At 43.8% G+C, this 15,120-nt stretch overlaps 1 protein-coding gene across 3 annotated transcripts in view; it reads right to left on the reverse strand.

Annotated features, from left to right (window-relative positions):
• Positions 1 to 970: 970 nt before the first annotated feature.
• Positions 971 to 15,120, reverse strand: part of DOK5 (docking protein 5) — a 40,768-nt gene continuing 26,618 nt past the window's right edge. The window contains exons 3-9 of one of the 3 annotated variants that reach the window (XM_027881274.1): positions 12,175 to 12,289; positions 11,955 to 12,074; positions 11,055 to 11,205; positions 9,687 to 9,822; positions 3,878 to 3,940; positions 3,538 to 3,658; positions 971 to 1,351 (exon numbers count right to left, since the gene is read on the reverse strand). In XM_027881274.1, coding sequence (XP_027737075.1) covers positions 1,284 to 1,351; positions 3,538 to 3,658; positions 3,878 to 3,940; positions 9,687 to 9,822; positions 11,055 to 11,205; positions 11,955 to 12,074; positions 12,175 to 12,289 — 774 coding nt within the window. In that variant the 3' untranslated portion in view covers positions 971 to 1,283. Of the gene's footprint in view, positions 1,352 to 3,537; positions 3,659 to 3,877; positions 3,941 to 9,686; positions 9,823 to 11,054; positions 11,245 to 11,954; positions 12,075 to 12,174; positions 12,290 to 15,120 lie in introns of all 3 variants that reach the window. The other 2 variants (XM_027881273.1, XM_027881275.1) reach the window with 2 other exon arrangements.

The raw sequence follows: 15,120 nt of genomic DNA on the forward strand, positions 1-15,120 counted from the left end.
AGAAAATTAGCCTCTGCCAACTCATTCTCCACAAACATGAACAAATGAGGCTCATTCTCTACAAACCTACTCTGGCCCCTGTGCTCTTCTACTTCTCTTCTGTGATATCTGCTGAAAAATGAGCTGCTGACATTATACATGCCTGGATAAATGCAATTACCATTAGGTTTTTTGGTATCCCATATTTTAACAATTAAAAATATGCAGAGACCATACTCCCTCTTATTCTTTAAGTTTCTTAGATGAGCAGGAATGAGGGGGATAGAGATGATCAGGTCTTCTCACCCAGAGCTTGTTAACAAGCTGATTTACCTACACCTCAGTCATTCACTAACATTCAGGATAATCACAATTTTCTGTCCACAGCTGTTCTCCAATTCTGACCACTTGGCACAGTCAAATGTGCTATTTTTGAAATTCTCTTTGCTGTTAAATTGAGATGAAGCTATGAAAGCAGTGTCTGACATGGATGCTGTCACAAAACAGAAAAAAATCATTTTTCTGCCACAAAATGCTTGTGGCATTGTGAGATTCCTCTTGAATCTCCTACTCTGCTTCCCTAAAACTCCCAATAAGTGGCTGTGTGGCTTTGGATATCAAGGAAACTACTGTCCTTCCTTCTAGTGCCCTAATGGCTCCTCAAGAGCTGTTTGTAATACCACCAGTGATGACAAAAAGCACAGCACCACAAATTCATCGGGACTTTTTTATTTTAAACGTTTACAGAGATGGAAATAAATACAGGAAAGAGAAGATAGAGAGGGTGCTTTTAAAAGAAATCACTCATGTCTTTTCATCAGGCTTCAAACAGGAAAAATTGTATCCAAGAGCTGCTTAAAACTGGCCACCATTCCAAAGGGCAAAGATTAGGTTAACAATAATGTAAATAACTAAAGATAAGCATTGCCACAAACAAGGGTGACACAGCAGTGAACACACAGCTGTAAGAGACAAAATGGAACCACACTACCACAGGAGAGTCTCACATATTTACAACATACCTATCATACAAAATCATTCAGAAGGATTTAGGGAGTGGTTTCTTCTCTGTCCAACTGTAAGATATAAAAGATACATCAGAGGGATTTGTTGGGTTTGTTCCTCTCCCCAGTAATGGTTTCCGCTTTTGTCAAAGTTTAGAAAATCCTCTGTATTGCAAGAATCTTTCATCCAACCTGAACTTCTCCACATTTCCATCCTTATCATCGTCATCATCATCATCACTGTCATCCACTGGGGCAGTTGGTCAGAGGACAAGAGTTTGTGGAGTTCTTTACAGTCTTTTATCGATGGTCTGACCTGTAGGTTGGAAAAGTGTCCGTGCGATGAAGCTTCACTGGGCTGGAAACATCTTCACCAAGTCAGATGCAAAAAAAGAGAACAACCCTCAGTAAGACACAGGCACCTCAGTCATGTTTTACACAGGACTATGGAAACTTCACATCACAGAATTTTAATTAAACCTATCCCCTGCTTCATCTGCTGCTCCATCTCAGAAACATCTGCACTCAGATTTTCCTTACCGTTTCCTTCAGAACAGAAACTTGTACAAAGCAAATTAAGTTTTCTAAAGCTCTGAACTTGCATTTTAAATGCAATATTAATTTAATTTAAATAATATTGGGAGCACCAATGTTGGCTGCTCAACTGACTTATTCCACAAAGAGTTTTACCCCCTTCTCATGACAACAGCCTCTCCTAAGGCTCCATTTTTCCCAGTTTCACAAGCAAGTTATTTTTCTAAATATAAACCAAGTGGTTTGTGCCCATACAGTCTGTCTTGTGTCAGCTCTGAATTACTGTTTTAATAAAGGGCTTCACAGCAAGGCACAGCAAGCCCAGTGCACTGCCTGTGTCACAGAGTGGAGCAGCCCTGTCCCCGTGTGCCACAGGCTGCCACCAGCAGCTCATCTTCCCATGCCCTAATTTATTGAACAAATCTGAACAGGCACGTAAATCCTGCTTTTTTATTCATCCCTCCTCTGGTTAACTGGGGCTTTCCACGTGCTGCCTGCCCCCTCTAGTGTTGGAAAAAAGGAACAAGGAAAAGTATCCCCTTTTAGGCTTTTTTTTTTTTTTTTTTAAAGTTTTTTTTTTTTTTTTAGTATTTTTTCCTGCAAAATCAGAGGAGCAGACTAGAATATGGCTACATGGGTCAGGGCTGCCAGTGCCTGTAATTTTTAATCACAGCTGATGCTATTCTGTGTCCTGGAGGTGCTAAACTCCACTGGTTATATTAAAAACAAATGAAAAAAAATCTACCATCCATTATTCCTTGAGAAGCTCCTATTATATGAGAGGAGGGGGAGAAAAAAAATGGTTTCGGGCTTTTAATCCTGAAAACACACAGAACTACACAATGCTGACTTTGGTCTGAGCACCAGCAGCTCCTACTCCAGGTGCCTCTGGGGACACCAGCACAAAGCATCACTTACACACACAAGGTGCTGTGATTTCCACTCTCTCAGGAGACGGAAGTTCAGATTCTAAACGCTCTCTGAAACACTTGGAGGGCAGAAATGCTTCCCTGACAGCCTTCCTGCCTGCAGGGACAGTGGGGTCCCTCCCACCCCATCCAGGCACTCAGGAACCACTAGATGTCCCTTGGTGACCACAGAGGGACCAGTGGGAGCATCCCTCCCTCTCTGCAGACCTGAGAGGTGCTCAGGCATGAGGGGACTGAGCTGTGCTGCCCCTTGGATTGGCAGCAAGAAGATTTGGAGAAGACACCTGCCCACCCTTGGGCCACACTGCAGTGCACGGTGGCAGCACTGCAGCTGCTCAAGAAACAGTTTTCTAAAATGACTTATCACGGCCATTTCCTTTTACTTTCCCTAACCCAGTTGTTTTTGAGGATGTTATTGCTTTGTTTGAATGTTAGCAAGTACAAAAAATGAACAAGGAAGGCTGCATCACTCTTAGCACAAGGCAGCCACCCAAAGGGGAGGGGAGCCAAATGGGTTTAAGTCTGGCAAAAAATCAGGTGCTGCTAAGGGTTTGGCAGCAGAAAGGACTGGGCACATTTGGTAACTGGCCATCCTGTAGAAATGGCCAGAAAAACCTGTCAAATGGGAAGTAAGAAGAGGAGAACCTCCTGATGAGAACCCCTGTGCCAAGCTGTCCATCCCAACAAGGTTGAGTTTTCTGTATATGTAAAACTCTCACATCAGCCTGGCTGTTGGTACCACAGATATTCCACCTGCGACATTTCTCTGTTTGAGGGGAAAAGGGGAGCACTTGCAGGGGGTCAGGGTGGGGGGCACAGTGTGACTTCTCACAGCACAGAGCCTCGTGCCCCAGCTCAGAGCAGCATCACAGAGCCCCTGAACACAGTCCCTTGGGTTTACACCCCTCTGTCTGCCCTGTCCTGTCCTGCCCAGGCTTCAGCAGAGCCTTCCCGACCTAAAGCTGAGTGAAGGTGCCTCCTCTCCCTCAGCCCCACAGAGGTGGCTCAGCCTGGACATCACCCTCCAGTGGGATGGACAGACAGGGCAGTGCCCCAGCAGTGCCAGGAGCTGTGCCCTGACCCCCCCTTACCTTGCAGGCCGTAGAGCTGCCCCGTGCTGTGCTGCCGGGTGATGTGGTGCCAGTAGGCGCTGCGGGGCAGGGGCACCATGGCACTGAGGGATACAGCACGCTCGCTCAGCTTCAGCTGCAGCTGCAAAGGGACACGAAGGACACGGTCTGAGACGGCACAACCTCTGCCTGCAAGAAGTTCTAACACAACAACCAGCACAGCCTCTCCCTCCCTCCCTCTGCCCCCTGCACAGCAGCAAGGACTAACTGGGTTAGTCTCCACAGCAGCCAGGGCTAACTGGTTAGTCTCTGACACACCATGGGTTAGGAGGCCACGCTGCTGTTTCACACCACAGCTCACCTTGGTGCTCCCCTGGTCCTGGGCAAGCCCTGCTTCCCCCGAGGGGAGTCCTAACCCAAGCAGCTGAAATAGAAACCAGGGATCAGCAGAAGGCAGGACAGTGCTGGTGTGTTCCCCCTTTGGCAGCACAGCCAGCAGAGGGTCTTCCCAGCTACACAAGCAACTTCCCAAAGCTAACTACAGCCCCAGCACACGGAGAACCTGACTGGATATATTCCATGTGTGAGGATAAGTTTGTTTTGAGGCATTTTCTATTCATCTCCCCTCTCCTACAGCCGAGAAACTTGCCAGCTGGATGGCACAGGAGTCCAACAGGACATGGATAACTGCACCCTTCATCTAGATTACTCAAACGAACGGCACATCCAAGTGTGCTCAGGAGGGCACCTGGGCTGCAGTGCATTGCTGGGAGCCCCATCCCACACTTACCCCTCCATACATGGCCTTCAGCTACATTTTCTTACATAATCACAGCCCCTTGCTATTTATACTGGATTTAACACAAAAATACATGAGAACTTTAAGGCATTTTTTCTTATGTGAATTCAGTAAGATGTATGTGCAAGCTGATAAAAATATTTGGATTTTATCAGAAGCTTCAGAATAAACCTGAGATAAGCTTAGTTAAAGCCTGAGGCTAATAAAGCCAAGGTTGTGGGTTCAATCCCTTTGTGGGCCATTCATTTAAGAGTTGGACTTGATGATCCTTGTGGGCCCCTTCCAACTAAGAATAATCTGTGAACTCTCTGAGGATACAGGTGAAATTCTCCTCCCAAAGCTCAGGAAAACACCATTTGAACATTCCAAGGCTGAACTAGACTTTTCTAGTTTATGAAGACAGTTTTTTACTATCCTCATAAGTAAGTTTTACATTTTAGTTTTACAAAACCAGAGGTGACAGAACCCTTTAGAAGAAAATCTACATATTTTGGAGCACAAGCAAAGAGGCAAAACAAGGACAGAAAAGGGGTGAGGGCTGGGTGTATCCAAAGAGATTCACTTCTTAATTATTCAGAGGTGCCTTCTACCTTCAACCTCCTCTCCATGCAGTGGGCACCTGTGATAAGAAGGTAAAACTAAACCAAATCAAGCCCAGCTCAAATCCTGCTCTGAAAACACCCCCCTCCACATCAGCTGGATGTGAGTCACTGCACCAGGACCCACCTACACCGTGTTTATCACAGTTCCTTTGCAGTGTCACCACACACACACACACCTTGGCACCATGGAAACAAACAAGCAGGGATCTTGTACAGGGAATACCAATCAGGGATGGCATTTCTCAGCTGTAGATATCTCTTGTGGAGGTTTCATTTACTGGACAGCCAGCTAAGGCAGTTTGAGCAATAGTTCAGCCGTCAGCAGCAGTGCAAAAACCAACAGGCTGGCTTGGGGAAAAAAAAAAAAAACAACAGAGACACAGCCAGAGCAAGACTAAATAATGACACAGAGAAGGGCCTGAACTCAATCAGCAGGAGAAGAAATTAAAAACTCCAGAGCTGAAGATAAGAATTAGTATGTTCTGTGCTGAATACACAGCATCTCATCAAACCACCTCGGCCTGCAAGCACGGGCGGCTTTAATGGTGATTGATTCCATTCCCACAATTAACCTACTGCATCTCTGTGGCAACACAACGAGGAGGGATAAGTTGCTAATGCCCTGGCTCTGTGCCACAGGAGCACCCAGAGCTGGGAGCAGGCCCCACAGCCAGCATTGACATGCTGGAGCACGTCTGGGCACAGGTTGGAGCCAGGCGGGATGTGTGGCTCCACACATCATTAACACAACTAATAAACTGATAACCAGAGGGCACCAAATCTCCACCCTCACCCACTTCTGCTCAGAGGAGGAGGAGAATGAAGCTGAGCAGGTATCAGGATCCCTAGAGAGACTCAAACACAGCACCCCTGCACATAAAACAGGCAGCAGGTGATGCTCGGTCATGCTTAAACCCACACCACAAAGATGGGAGGAGCTGAGAGGGACAACCCAAAGCCACCCCACAGCTCTGGATGCTACAAGAGACCCATGGAGGAAGGGGATGGAGCACTCCCAGGCACTGTCAGGAGCAGCTGAGGAGCTGCTGCGCTACCTCTTGACTTCTTGTCACCTGGATGGTGACACCAGCTCTGGGCCAAACACAGGGTGTTGGGTCTTAGAAGTCCTGGGGCTCATGGAGGAAAGATTAAAGCATTTTCTTTCTTGGATCCCACCTTAACAAATCGGCAAAATTGCATTAAAAATTGCCAAAATTAAGAAAAAATACTGAAAAAAAAAACACCCACAAAAAATCCACAAAACAAACAAACAAAGAAAAAAACTAATAAAAAGCCCCTGCACACCAGTGTTCTCTCAGGTTAGCCATGAATGTGGCTCCACAAGGAAAGAAAAGAAAGATGATTTAAGATTTGTTAGGTTTGGTTGGTTTCCTCAGGCTGGACAATCTAATTTTCAAAGATTTTGCAGGACAACTTATACTTGAGGCAAATCTTCCTCTTGAGACCCCTCCCCCTCCCCCTTGGAGAAGATTGCACTCACTGTGGTTTTGCTGGGAAGAAAATCCCCCCAGATCGATCAAAATCAATTTGAACAATAATTGTTTAAGAAACATTTCCAAGTTCATTATAGGAAAACAATAAACCGCTCAAGTAATAGAAACAACTTCAGGGATTAAGAGGCATCAACATATTGCTGCTGTTTTGGCTTCTCTCTGTCTTGCACTAATGATAAATACTCTAGAAGTTAATTCTGAGTTAATTCTGAACGTCTGTGGAAGTGGCCAGAGCTAACAGAGGCTCCAGCCTGGTCAGGGGCACATCAGATGGAACAAGTGCAAAGTGCCCCCTTCAAGAGGGAAGAAGAGTCAGGGAAGGCTGCAGGAAACTGGCTGAAAAAACCTTTCCATAAAGCACAGATCTTTAGCTGCCAAGACTGTGAGGTTCACAGTTATTGTTCTCAGTGAGGTGTCAGGTTGTAACGTCTTTTTTTAAGCAACCTGAAGAGAGAGCAGTGAAATCACACCACTGCTCCCATCAGTTTTCATGGCAACCAAATCCTCAAGAAAATATAACCCGAAGACGTATTTTCTTTCCATTGTCTGGCAAGGCAAAAGTGAAAGGAAAGAAACACTTGGGATGGGATGGGTTACCAAATGACCAGAATGGCTTCATGCATCACTAAGCAAAGCCAGCTTTTCTTCTCTTTTAAAAGACAAAAAGGAGAGATCTGTGGATGAACCGATAAGGAAAACAAGCGACCCCCAGTTGTGGAGGGGTCCCCGACTGGTGAGCACGTGCTCAGACCTGGGCACGAAGCAGCAGCACGTGTGAGGGTGAGGTTCTATCCCAGGAGCTGCTTTGCACCCACTTCCCATCTCAGGACCCAGAGCCAGCTCCAGTCACGCTCTGAAGCACATACTGGATGTGAGGGAGTGACTGCCAGGGAGGTGACAGACACATCAGAGCCCACGTTCTCAGCAGAACTTGGCAGCTTTATTTCACTCTGTCAGCATGGGATATTCAACTCTCTTCTTTCCTTTTTCTTGCACAGGCTGCAGGAACCCTCAGGTAGCTTAATAAAACCTTCCCCTCAGCCTTGGATAATCACTCCAGTGATGTGGCAGTGGTCAGGATTCCAGGAGCAAACAGAAGACACTCAGTATAGACTTCATTTCTCACCACCACATCTCCTACTTTCTTCTTTTACTTACCCCTTCTGTAAATAACAACTCAAGCTTCACTAATACAAAGAATCCACACAGAGTAAGTAATTCTTGGAGAGAGAAACGATACAGAAAGCTGAGGATGAATTACAAGCTTCTGAAATGAACTCCTCATTGAGGTGTTCAAAGGCAGAAGAAAAACACAGGGGAAATCAATCAATTTGAATAAAGAGGTACTTGAGAAATATTTTGTAATCAGCAAAATAAGCCACAGGAATTCTACACTGATATAACAGTCCTCTGCCTAAACTTCTAAATCTGAATCCCAGATTTAGAATCTTGAACCCCAGAGGAGCCACCAAGCCTTAGTGAGTATTTTGGAACCAGGCAATATTCCTATGGCAGAGTTGGGAAATTCATATTGAGGGGCACATGGACTCCTCTGAAACAACTGTGTTCTGCTACTAAATTACAAGACTTTCAGTTCATCAGGAATATGTTGTTATTCCCTACTTAGCACTCTAGGGTCTATAAAATTAGATTTAGGGACTGTGGTCGTTCATTGAAAATGCTTTGAGAGGTTGTGCAGCTGCTGCCTATTGAAATCTACAGCATCTCTGCATCTGTGGAGCCTATTGGCATTTCTAAGACGGAAACTTTACAGTGCAGCATCAGACATCATCTAATAAAGATGCTATTTCGTAAATGCAAAGCCAACAAACATGAAATTGCCTGTAAACCTGTTCACTGTTGCTTCAGAACTGATCCCTGCTGTTTGAAAATGAAGATGTGCTCTCAGCAGGTGACTCGATCACTTCTGATCCTGGTGGATACAAATGTTAGTTATGCTGACCTAGCCTAGGTTAATTTTAATCTGCTTAATTTAGTCACTGTTGAGCACTTATATCATCTAACAATCTGTCTCAGTTTTGGATAATTTTGAACTAGAACTCCTTCCGTTAATTAGAACTAAAAGGTTCTTGGTTTTCAACAAAAGCCTAACCCAGCAAAGATGGTGGAAGAACAAAACAACACCAGGTACTTAAGACACTTTGTTCCCTTCTCCACCCCTTCAACATCCACTCTCATCTTTCCTAAAATTTTCACAGTAATAATGGCATTTTCTGTTTTATCCCAGCTGGTTCATCCACTTAATACTGGGATAACTCATTACTACAACTTATCCCTGAAACTAAGACAGTAGAATTACTGAAAGGATTAGACATGGATAACAGCAGTGCTTATGTTTACAGCAAGAGAAAGAAGAAAGGACTTGTTGCAGATTACTACAGCTTGGAATAGAGATGTTGTTTATAGCCAAGTTCTTTCACAGTTCTGGGCATTCTATACATTCCAGAAAACCTGTTATCTTCAGGCTGCTAATTTTGCTGCCAGAGTCACCCTGTGAGTCCTGGAGTGCAGAGACCAATTGAGAAACGAGATAAACAAAACATTCCTTCTCACTCTACAGGTTTCATAAGCAAACAAAAATTTAAATTAGAAGTTAATAAGATCCTGAAACACATTAGGTGCAAGTCATAAAACTGCCTCTCTTAGACATAAAGCTTTTGGAGATCTCTCACTATCTGTTTTGTTAGTTTTACATCTTCCACTTCTATATTTCCTACCAGTCATGTGTGTCATAAACCAAGTTTTACATACAAAAAGCACTTGTGGAAAACAGACATTGACTGAGAGATCAGGCAAACATCTAACCCTCCCCCATGGTTTAACGTGGACCATATGACTATTACCAAATCTTCTGTGTAGACACCAATTAGCAAATGGAAAACTGAGCAGGAGCCACAACATTTTGCAAATAGACTGATGAGAAATGCTTCCAATCAAACTCATGATGCTGATTCATCAAAGGAAACTAATGAGAATGTGCACTTATCTCTGTATCAATTCACACTTATTGACAGCTTTGCAAACACAAAGATCGAGGACTGTTAAGTTTCCCTCTTGTTTTGATTCTTGAAAAGGAACTGCAGTTATACATATTACCCTGAAGTTTAAAATCGAGCAGAATTTAATAAGAGCAACAATCAGAATCTGTAAATCAAAACTTAAAATCCCACTGAAGTCACATATGGGTGGTTGGATATTCCAGCCTGGAATACCAGGCCTAACAAGCAGCCGTACCATGGAATTTTTCACACTCTGCAGCAAACGCTCGTGTTGTTCTGCTATGGCCAAAGCAGCTGAGTGAACCTTCTGATAGATTGCTTCCCCATCCCTGGTCTGAAAGATGAACAGTCCTTCTCCTGTGTCACACATCCTGCCAAAGCAAGAGCAGAAAGGATCCAGGTGTGAGATGGAAGTTTACAGGTCACCATGAACAAGCAAAACTTTCCTGTGCTGCTCTAGAAGTGTCACTGCAGAGGCAGTGAGAAACAAAGCTGGCTGAAACAGAGAACACAGTTATTTGAAAGTCTTTGCCCTTGGTTCTTAGCAGCTCTGGTCCAATCTCAGACCATATTTGTGTTGTCCCAGCCAGGGACTCAGCTCAGCACTGCTGATCTATCACAAGCTCTGGAGAGTTCACACACCAGACCCAGATTTTTTATATTTAGACTCCATCTAGAATCTGTGCCAGGTAGGATTAATTTGTCTTTCCCCTTCAGACTTTTAACACTGCCAGTAATGAGTTTTGCACAGTTTTATCTTCCACTTGAAACAATAAATACAAATCCTCTGTGTCCCAATTGAATTGTCCTGATGCATTATCAGCTAAATGAAAATGTATTCCTTCTCCTCCCCAAGAGGGCTAAATCCTGCATAATATGGAGGATGGAAATCCAAATGCCTTTTCCCTGCCCAGATAAGTTAATTGTATGATCTGTTTCTCTTTAACTGTTGTAATTATTTAATGTGCTTATCTAAAATAAAGCATCTTATCCCCTGACAATTATTTGATAGTTTAGCTCAATAACCCCAGTGCTCCAACTCCAGCCAAAGTCTTCAGCTCATTACAACAAAGCTGCAGGAGCAATACAGAGCGTGTCTAAAACAAGGAAGTGCATTCAAATTTCTCATAAATCCATTTTTCAAAAAACAAACCAACAAAAATCGGTGGAAAACAAGAGTCCCTTCTCCTTTCGTTTGCTTTTGGGAAACAACTTGGCACTCACTGCCCTCAAGACAAAACTCCCCTTCTCTTGGTACAGACCCCATAACTCTGTGCCCAATGATCCACATTGTACAAATTCTGGAATGATGTTCCCCTCTTCTTCCCAGGTCTGTCCATCCAGTTCTCGGGCTCATATATTGCTTTATTCAAGTATAACTCTATACAGTAACATATACCACTGTCCCCCTCCACCCTGCCATCCCCTGGGATATCTCAGCTCTCCCACACCATCCTCAGACACATTTATTTTACTCTTTTAGGAGCAGGTCCAGACTGGCCTCTGGCTGAAGGTCAACACCCTTCAGAAGTGCTCCAGAGCACCACCCAGCAGCACCAGGAAATAAAAGCAATATATAATAATAAAATAAACCCCAACCTACCTCCCTGCTTCAAAGGTGAACCACGAGGGGTCCCGCCCGTAGCGCCGGAGGGCACTTAATGGCCAAGAGACGAGTTTAACTCTGGGATTCTGGATGTCCCAAAGACAGATATTCTCAAATGTTATCTGCAAGGTACATTCCCCATGCACATCTAAATTAGGGGATGGCATCAAATACACATTGAATCTCTCTGGGAGAAAAACAAAAGGTTAGTCTAAAATCCCTGCTCGTTACATGTGCAAGTCATTCAAGGAATTTCCTACTTTCCAGCTCTAATACATGATCTTATTTCCACTTAGAACAACTAATTCAAAAGAAAAGACTCAGTTCCTTCCAGTACTCAATGAACTCCAGGTCTGGGGCACTCAGAATGCTGCACCCAAACATTTGTGCTTTCAGAGCCTGAAGAGAACTGCACCAGCACAATCCTGGTACTTGCAAACAACTACTAAAATTGTGTGCAATGATAAATACATTGCTTGTGCAGCTAACGAATTAATTTGCATAGGAAAGTGAAGGAGCCATGGGTTCAGGTTTTGCATGCAATTACTATTATTTATTATTTGCTTTACAATGCTGCCAAAGTGGCTCTATCACTGACATCATACAAGAAAACACACAACAAAAGATAGTTCCCATCTCCAAGAGCAACTAACTTGTCTGAGAGAGACAAGTGCTGCTCCAAAACAATTCTAGTTACCTTACTTATTATCTCTGGCAGCAATTAAAAACAGAAGCCAAAAAGAACCCCTCAAACAAACAAAACCAACCCCCACAAAACAGAAAGGAGGGCTTGGAGAAGCAATTTGTTCCTATTTATTTCTAATATGCATATGTACAGTTCAAAAACTTTAAAATAATACCATTAGAAGGTTAAAAGGTCAACATTTATGTACCTACCACTCTGCTCCCTCTCTACTCCAGATGCCAACAAGTCAGGCTCTCCAAGGCTAATGTCATTAATCCGTGTTCCAAGACACTCCATCTGCAGCACCTTGCACCACTCATCTGCCTCAAGTTCTGTATAAATGCCCAAAAATCTGTGTGTAGGTATATAATAATTTATAATTCCACAATTAATGCTCTTATGTTTTCTAATGTGTGTTACCATTTCACCCACCTGACTCACAAGCAAAGGTTTTGGAGGTGTCATCACTGAAATAAATCCCCACAGCGTGTTTCTTTGTGCTTTTTGGCATCCTTAATATATTCTTCACATTGTTGAGCTCTGTGACCTGGAAAAGCACAATTTGGAATTTTAATTAGGAGCTTGAAAAGAGATATATCCATTACTGACTGGGCAAGGAGAGAAGAGAATTATATCACTATGCAAAGGAAAGACAAAAGGTGAGACAGCACGACCAGGTCTGTGATTGCTCTTAAAGAAAGGCAGCCTTGGCAGAAATCACCTCAGACATTCCTCCTGAAGACCCTGGAAGATGAAGCAGCCACGTCCTGCAGTTCTCTCCTGTCTGCACATGAGCTTCAGTGTGACACCACCCCAGAATTTTAGCCAAGAGGTGGAATCAAAGCTCACTCCAGTCAGATAAATATTTACATGAAGGGCATGAGAAAGGTCAACCTGATGCAGCAGAAGCAAAGAGAAGTGATGATGAAAATCTAAAGGAGTCACCCATCTGAAGGAGCAAGTTCTAGTACAGCTTTCATCGTGGAGGACAAAGTTGTAGAATGGTGAAAGCTGCTCTCTAAAATATTTTTGATGGAAAGTTGAGGATTTGTTAGAATGGTCCACTTAAAACAAACAAACAAACAAACAAAAAAACAGTTTCAGTTATTAGAAAGTGGTTTAGCTTTAAAGAACTGGACTTGTAAACAAAGATTCCTGTTGCCAAATACTGATTGGAAAAACAGCTTTTGTACCTCAAATAAATAAACATGGATCTGTTACCTTGTATACAGCTTTGGTAAATACCACAGTTGCTTTATTATTTGTAACATGCAACTTTTCACCCTCCCAACCCACAAACAATGCTGTCAAATTTGACTGAGGAGGAATTCCTCATTATTTAAATTAATTTTAATGTAAAGGTTAGCAACCAACAAGGGAATCAGGAAGTTTCATTTAAATATTCATTATCAGAAAATATTTCACTGATTCTTTTACACAGTAGGGGTTGGGGAGTGAGGGAAAGATTGATAATTTAGCAAAGCTGTGCAACACAACAACTTCACTCCCAACAGTTTCATATCCAGCTGTAACTCTAAACAAAAAAACCACAGCAATTGTCTTATACATAAGACTCAGGAATTATAAAGAGTTATCAGTGCTGAAGGTTTCAGCAACAGAAACTCCTCCTCTAGAGCATCCTGGGGTCACCAGTGTCCTCTCTCTGGCATTTCATCCTGAGCCACTTTCTTCTTGGAGTCAATTTATTACCCAGCCCCTTCCAGCAGCAGAGAACTGACAGCCAAAAATCCCACTTTCAGACAAGACCCCTGAAAAAGATGTTTTTAGTGGGAATGGAGGGAACAAAGAGCAGTTCATGAGCAACCCTTCTCCAAAATAAAAACAAATGACAAATCCAATGGTAGGAAACTCATTTTATGGGCAGAAGCAGCAGGACATAATGGAAGGAACAGCCCATGGGGAACACACCAAACCTTCTGCAGGGCTGCCAAATTTGGAACTTGGGGTTTTATAGCCTCCAGGTTGAAGATTTTTGAGAAGTGTCAAAACTGAGACTTCCTAATTGCACCTAATTTTCCAAGAGGATTTTTTTTTTTTCCGCTCATCCAGGAAATCCTGTGATGGGAGCACATCCCCCAGTGCTAACCAGACACTGACAAACTCCTTGCTAAATACGACAAATCTGTCATAACCTATTCCCACCGTGCTCAGTACATGACAGGTCAAGCACAAATTGCCAGCTGCCAAGCTCCAATATATTTTTCTCAGATGACAAGAGTGGATTCAAATGCAAGAGGAAATAAAGAGCCAGACTTTTTCATTCAGGACAGCAACTACCTTGACATTTAGACTGAGCACATTTACATTTCCTGCAAGGGAATGTGCTAATGAAGCTTTGTACCTTCCGACTACCCAAGTCAGCAGAATGTAGTCTTACATTTTGGAAATGAATCATTTACCTACTTTGGATTTTTGCTAATGGAAAGCTCCAATATGAAAATCAGGCACATCACACTCCTACTGCTGGATATCCCACTGTCTCCAGCACAATGAATCCCGAGGATGCTGAGAGGATCAGGAGTGTGATCAGGAAAGGATTGCACTGGTCAGGGAATAGGGAATTGCCTCTCTGTGCTGGCTCAGGAGCCAAAAGCACTTTCAGCAGTGTCCAAGGTACCAAGTGAACCCCATTAGCCCTGGGCTGGGGGACATCCCACATCCCCAGGGACTTAGGACAGTGCTTTAAGAACACATTAAACAAAATAATTCACAAAGAGGCTCCTGGCTCCTGCACAGGGATGGGAGAGGAAAATAACCCACCCTAACAGCACCACTCCTGCCCCTGTGTGCAGTCTGAGTCAGGCACCTCCAGGCCACATGGGAGCACACTCATCCTACTGGGAGCAGGAGAAGGACAAGATTAAAGCATTTGCTTTGTCTGCCTGCACTACAGACACTCCTGATCACTGTTTCTTTTGCTGTGACTCCAACCTTGTACATTTTGCCTTCACCACTCCCAGCATCCCTAAGATCACAACCCCCCAAGTTGTCATGTTTTATTCTCATTAGGGCTGCAAGCTGCAATTCCTGCCCTACCTCCCTACATGAGCCCTGGCACAGAACATCCACCACCCATTTCCTCTCATTTCTGTACCACTGGAGATATTCTGGACTTTCCAGGCTCTGCACTCCAATCTCCAGCTCACCCCTGCCCACCCAGAGGCTCCCAGCCTTGCACACTGTACGTGTCACATCCACCTTGCAGATCTCCCAGAACTGGGTCAGCTCTGAATCCAACCATGGGGAATGAGATTCGTTCTTGCCACCTCTCAGATACTGGGAGCTCCCTCCAGGAGAGCAAAAGTCCTGGCTTATACCCTGGTCAAAGGAAAGCATATGTGATTTCACCCCTTGGGT

The sequence above is a fragment of the Empidonax traillii genome, unplaced genomic scaffold (assembly GCF_003031625.1).
Source record: "Empidonax traillii isolate 1590-97213 ecotype Southwest subspecies unplaced genomic scaffold, ASM303162v1 scaffold86:size2944007, whole genome shotgun sequence".
Classification (NCBI taxonomy): Eukaryota; Metazoa; Chordata; class Aves; order Passeriformes; family Tyrannidae; genus Empidonax; species Empidonax traillii.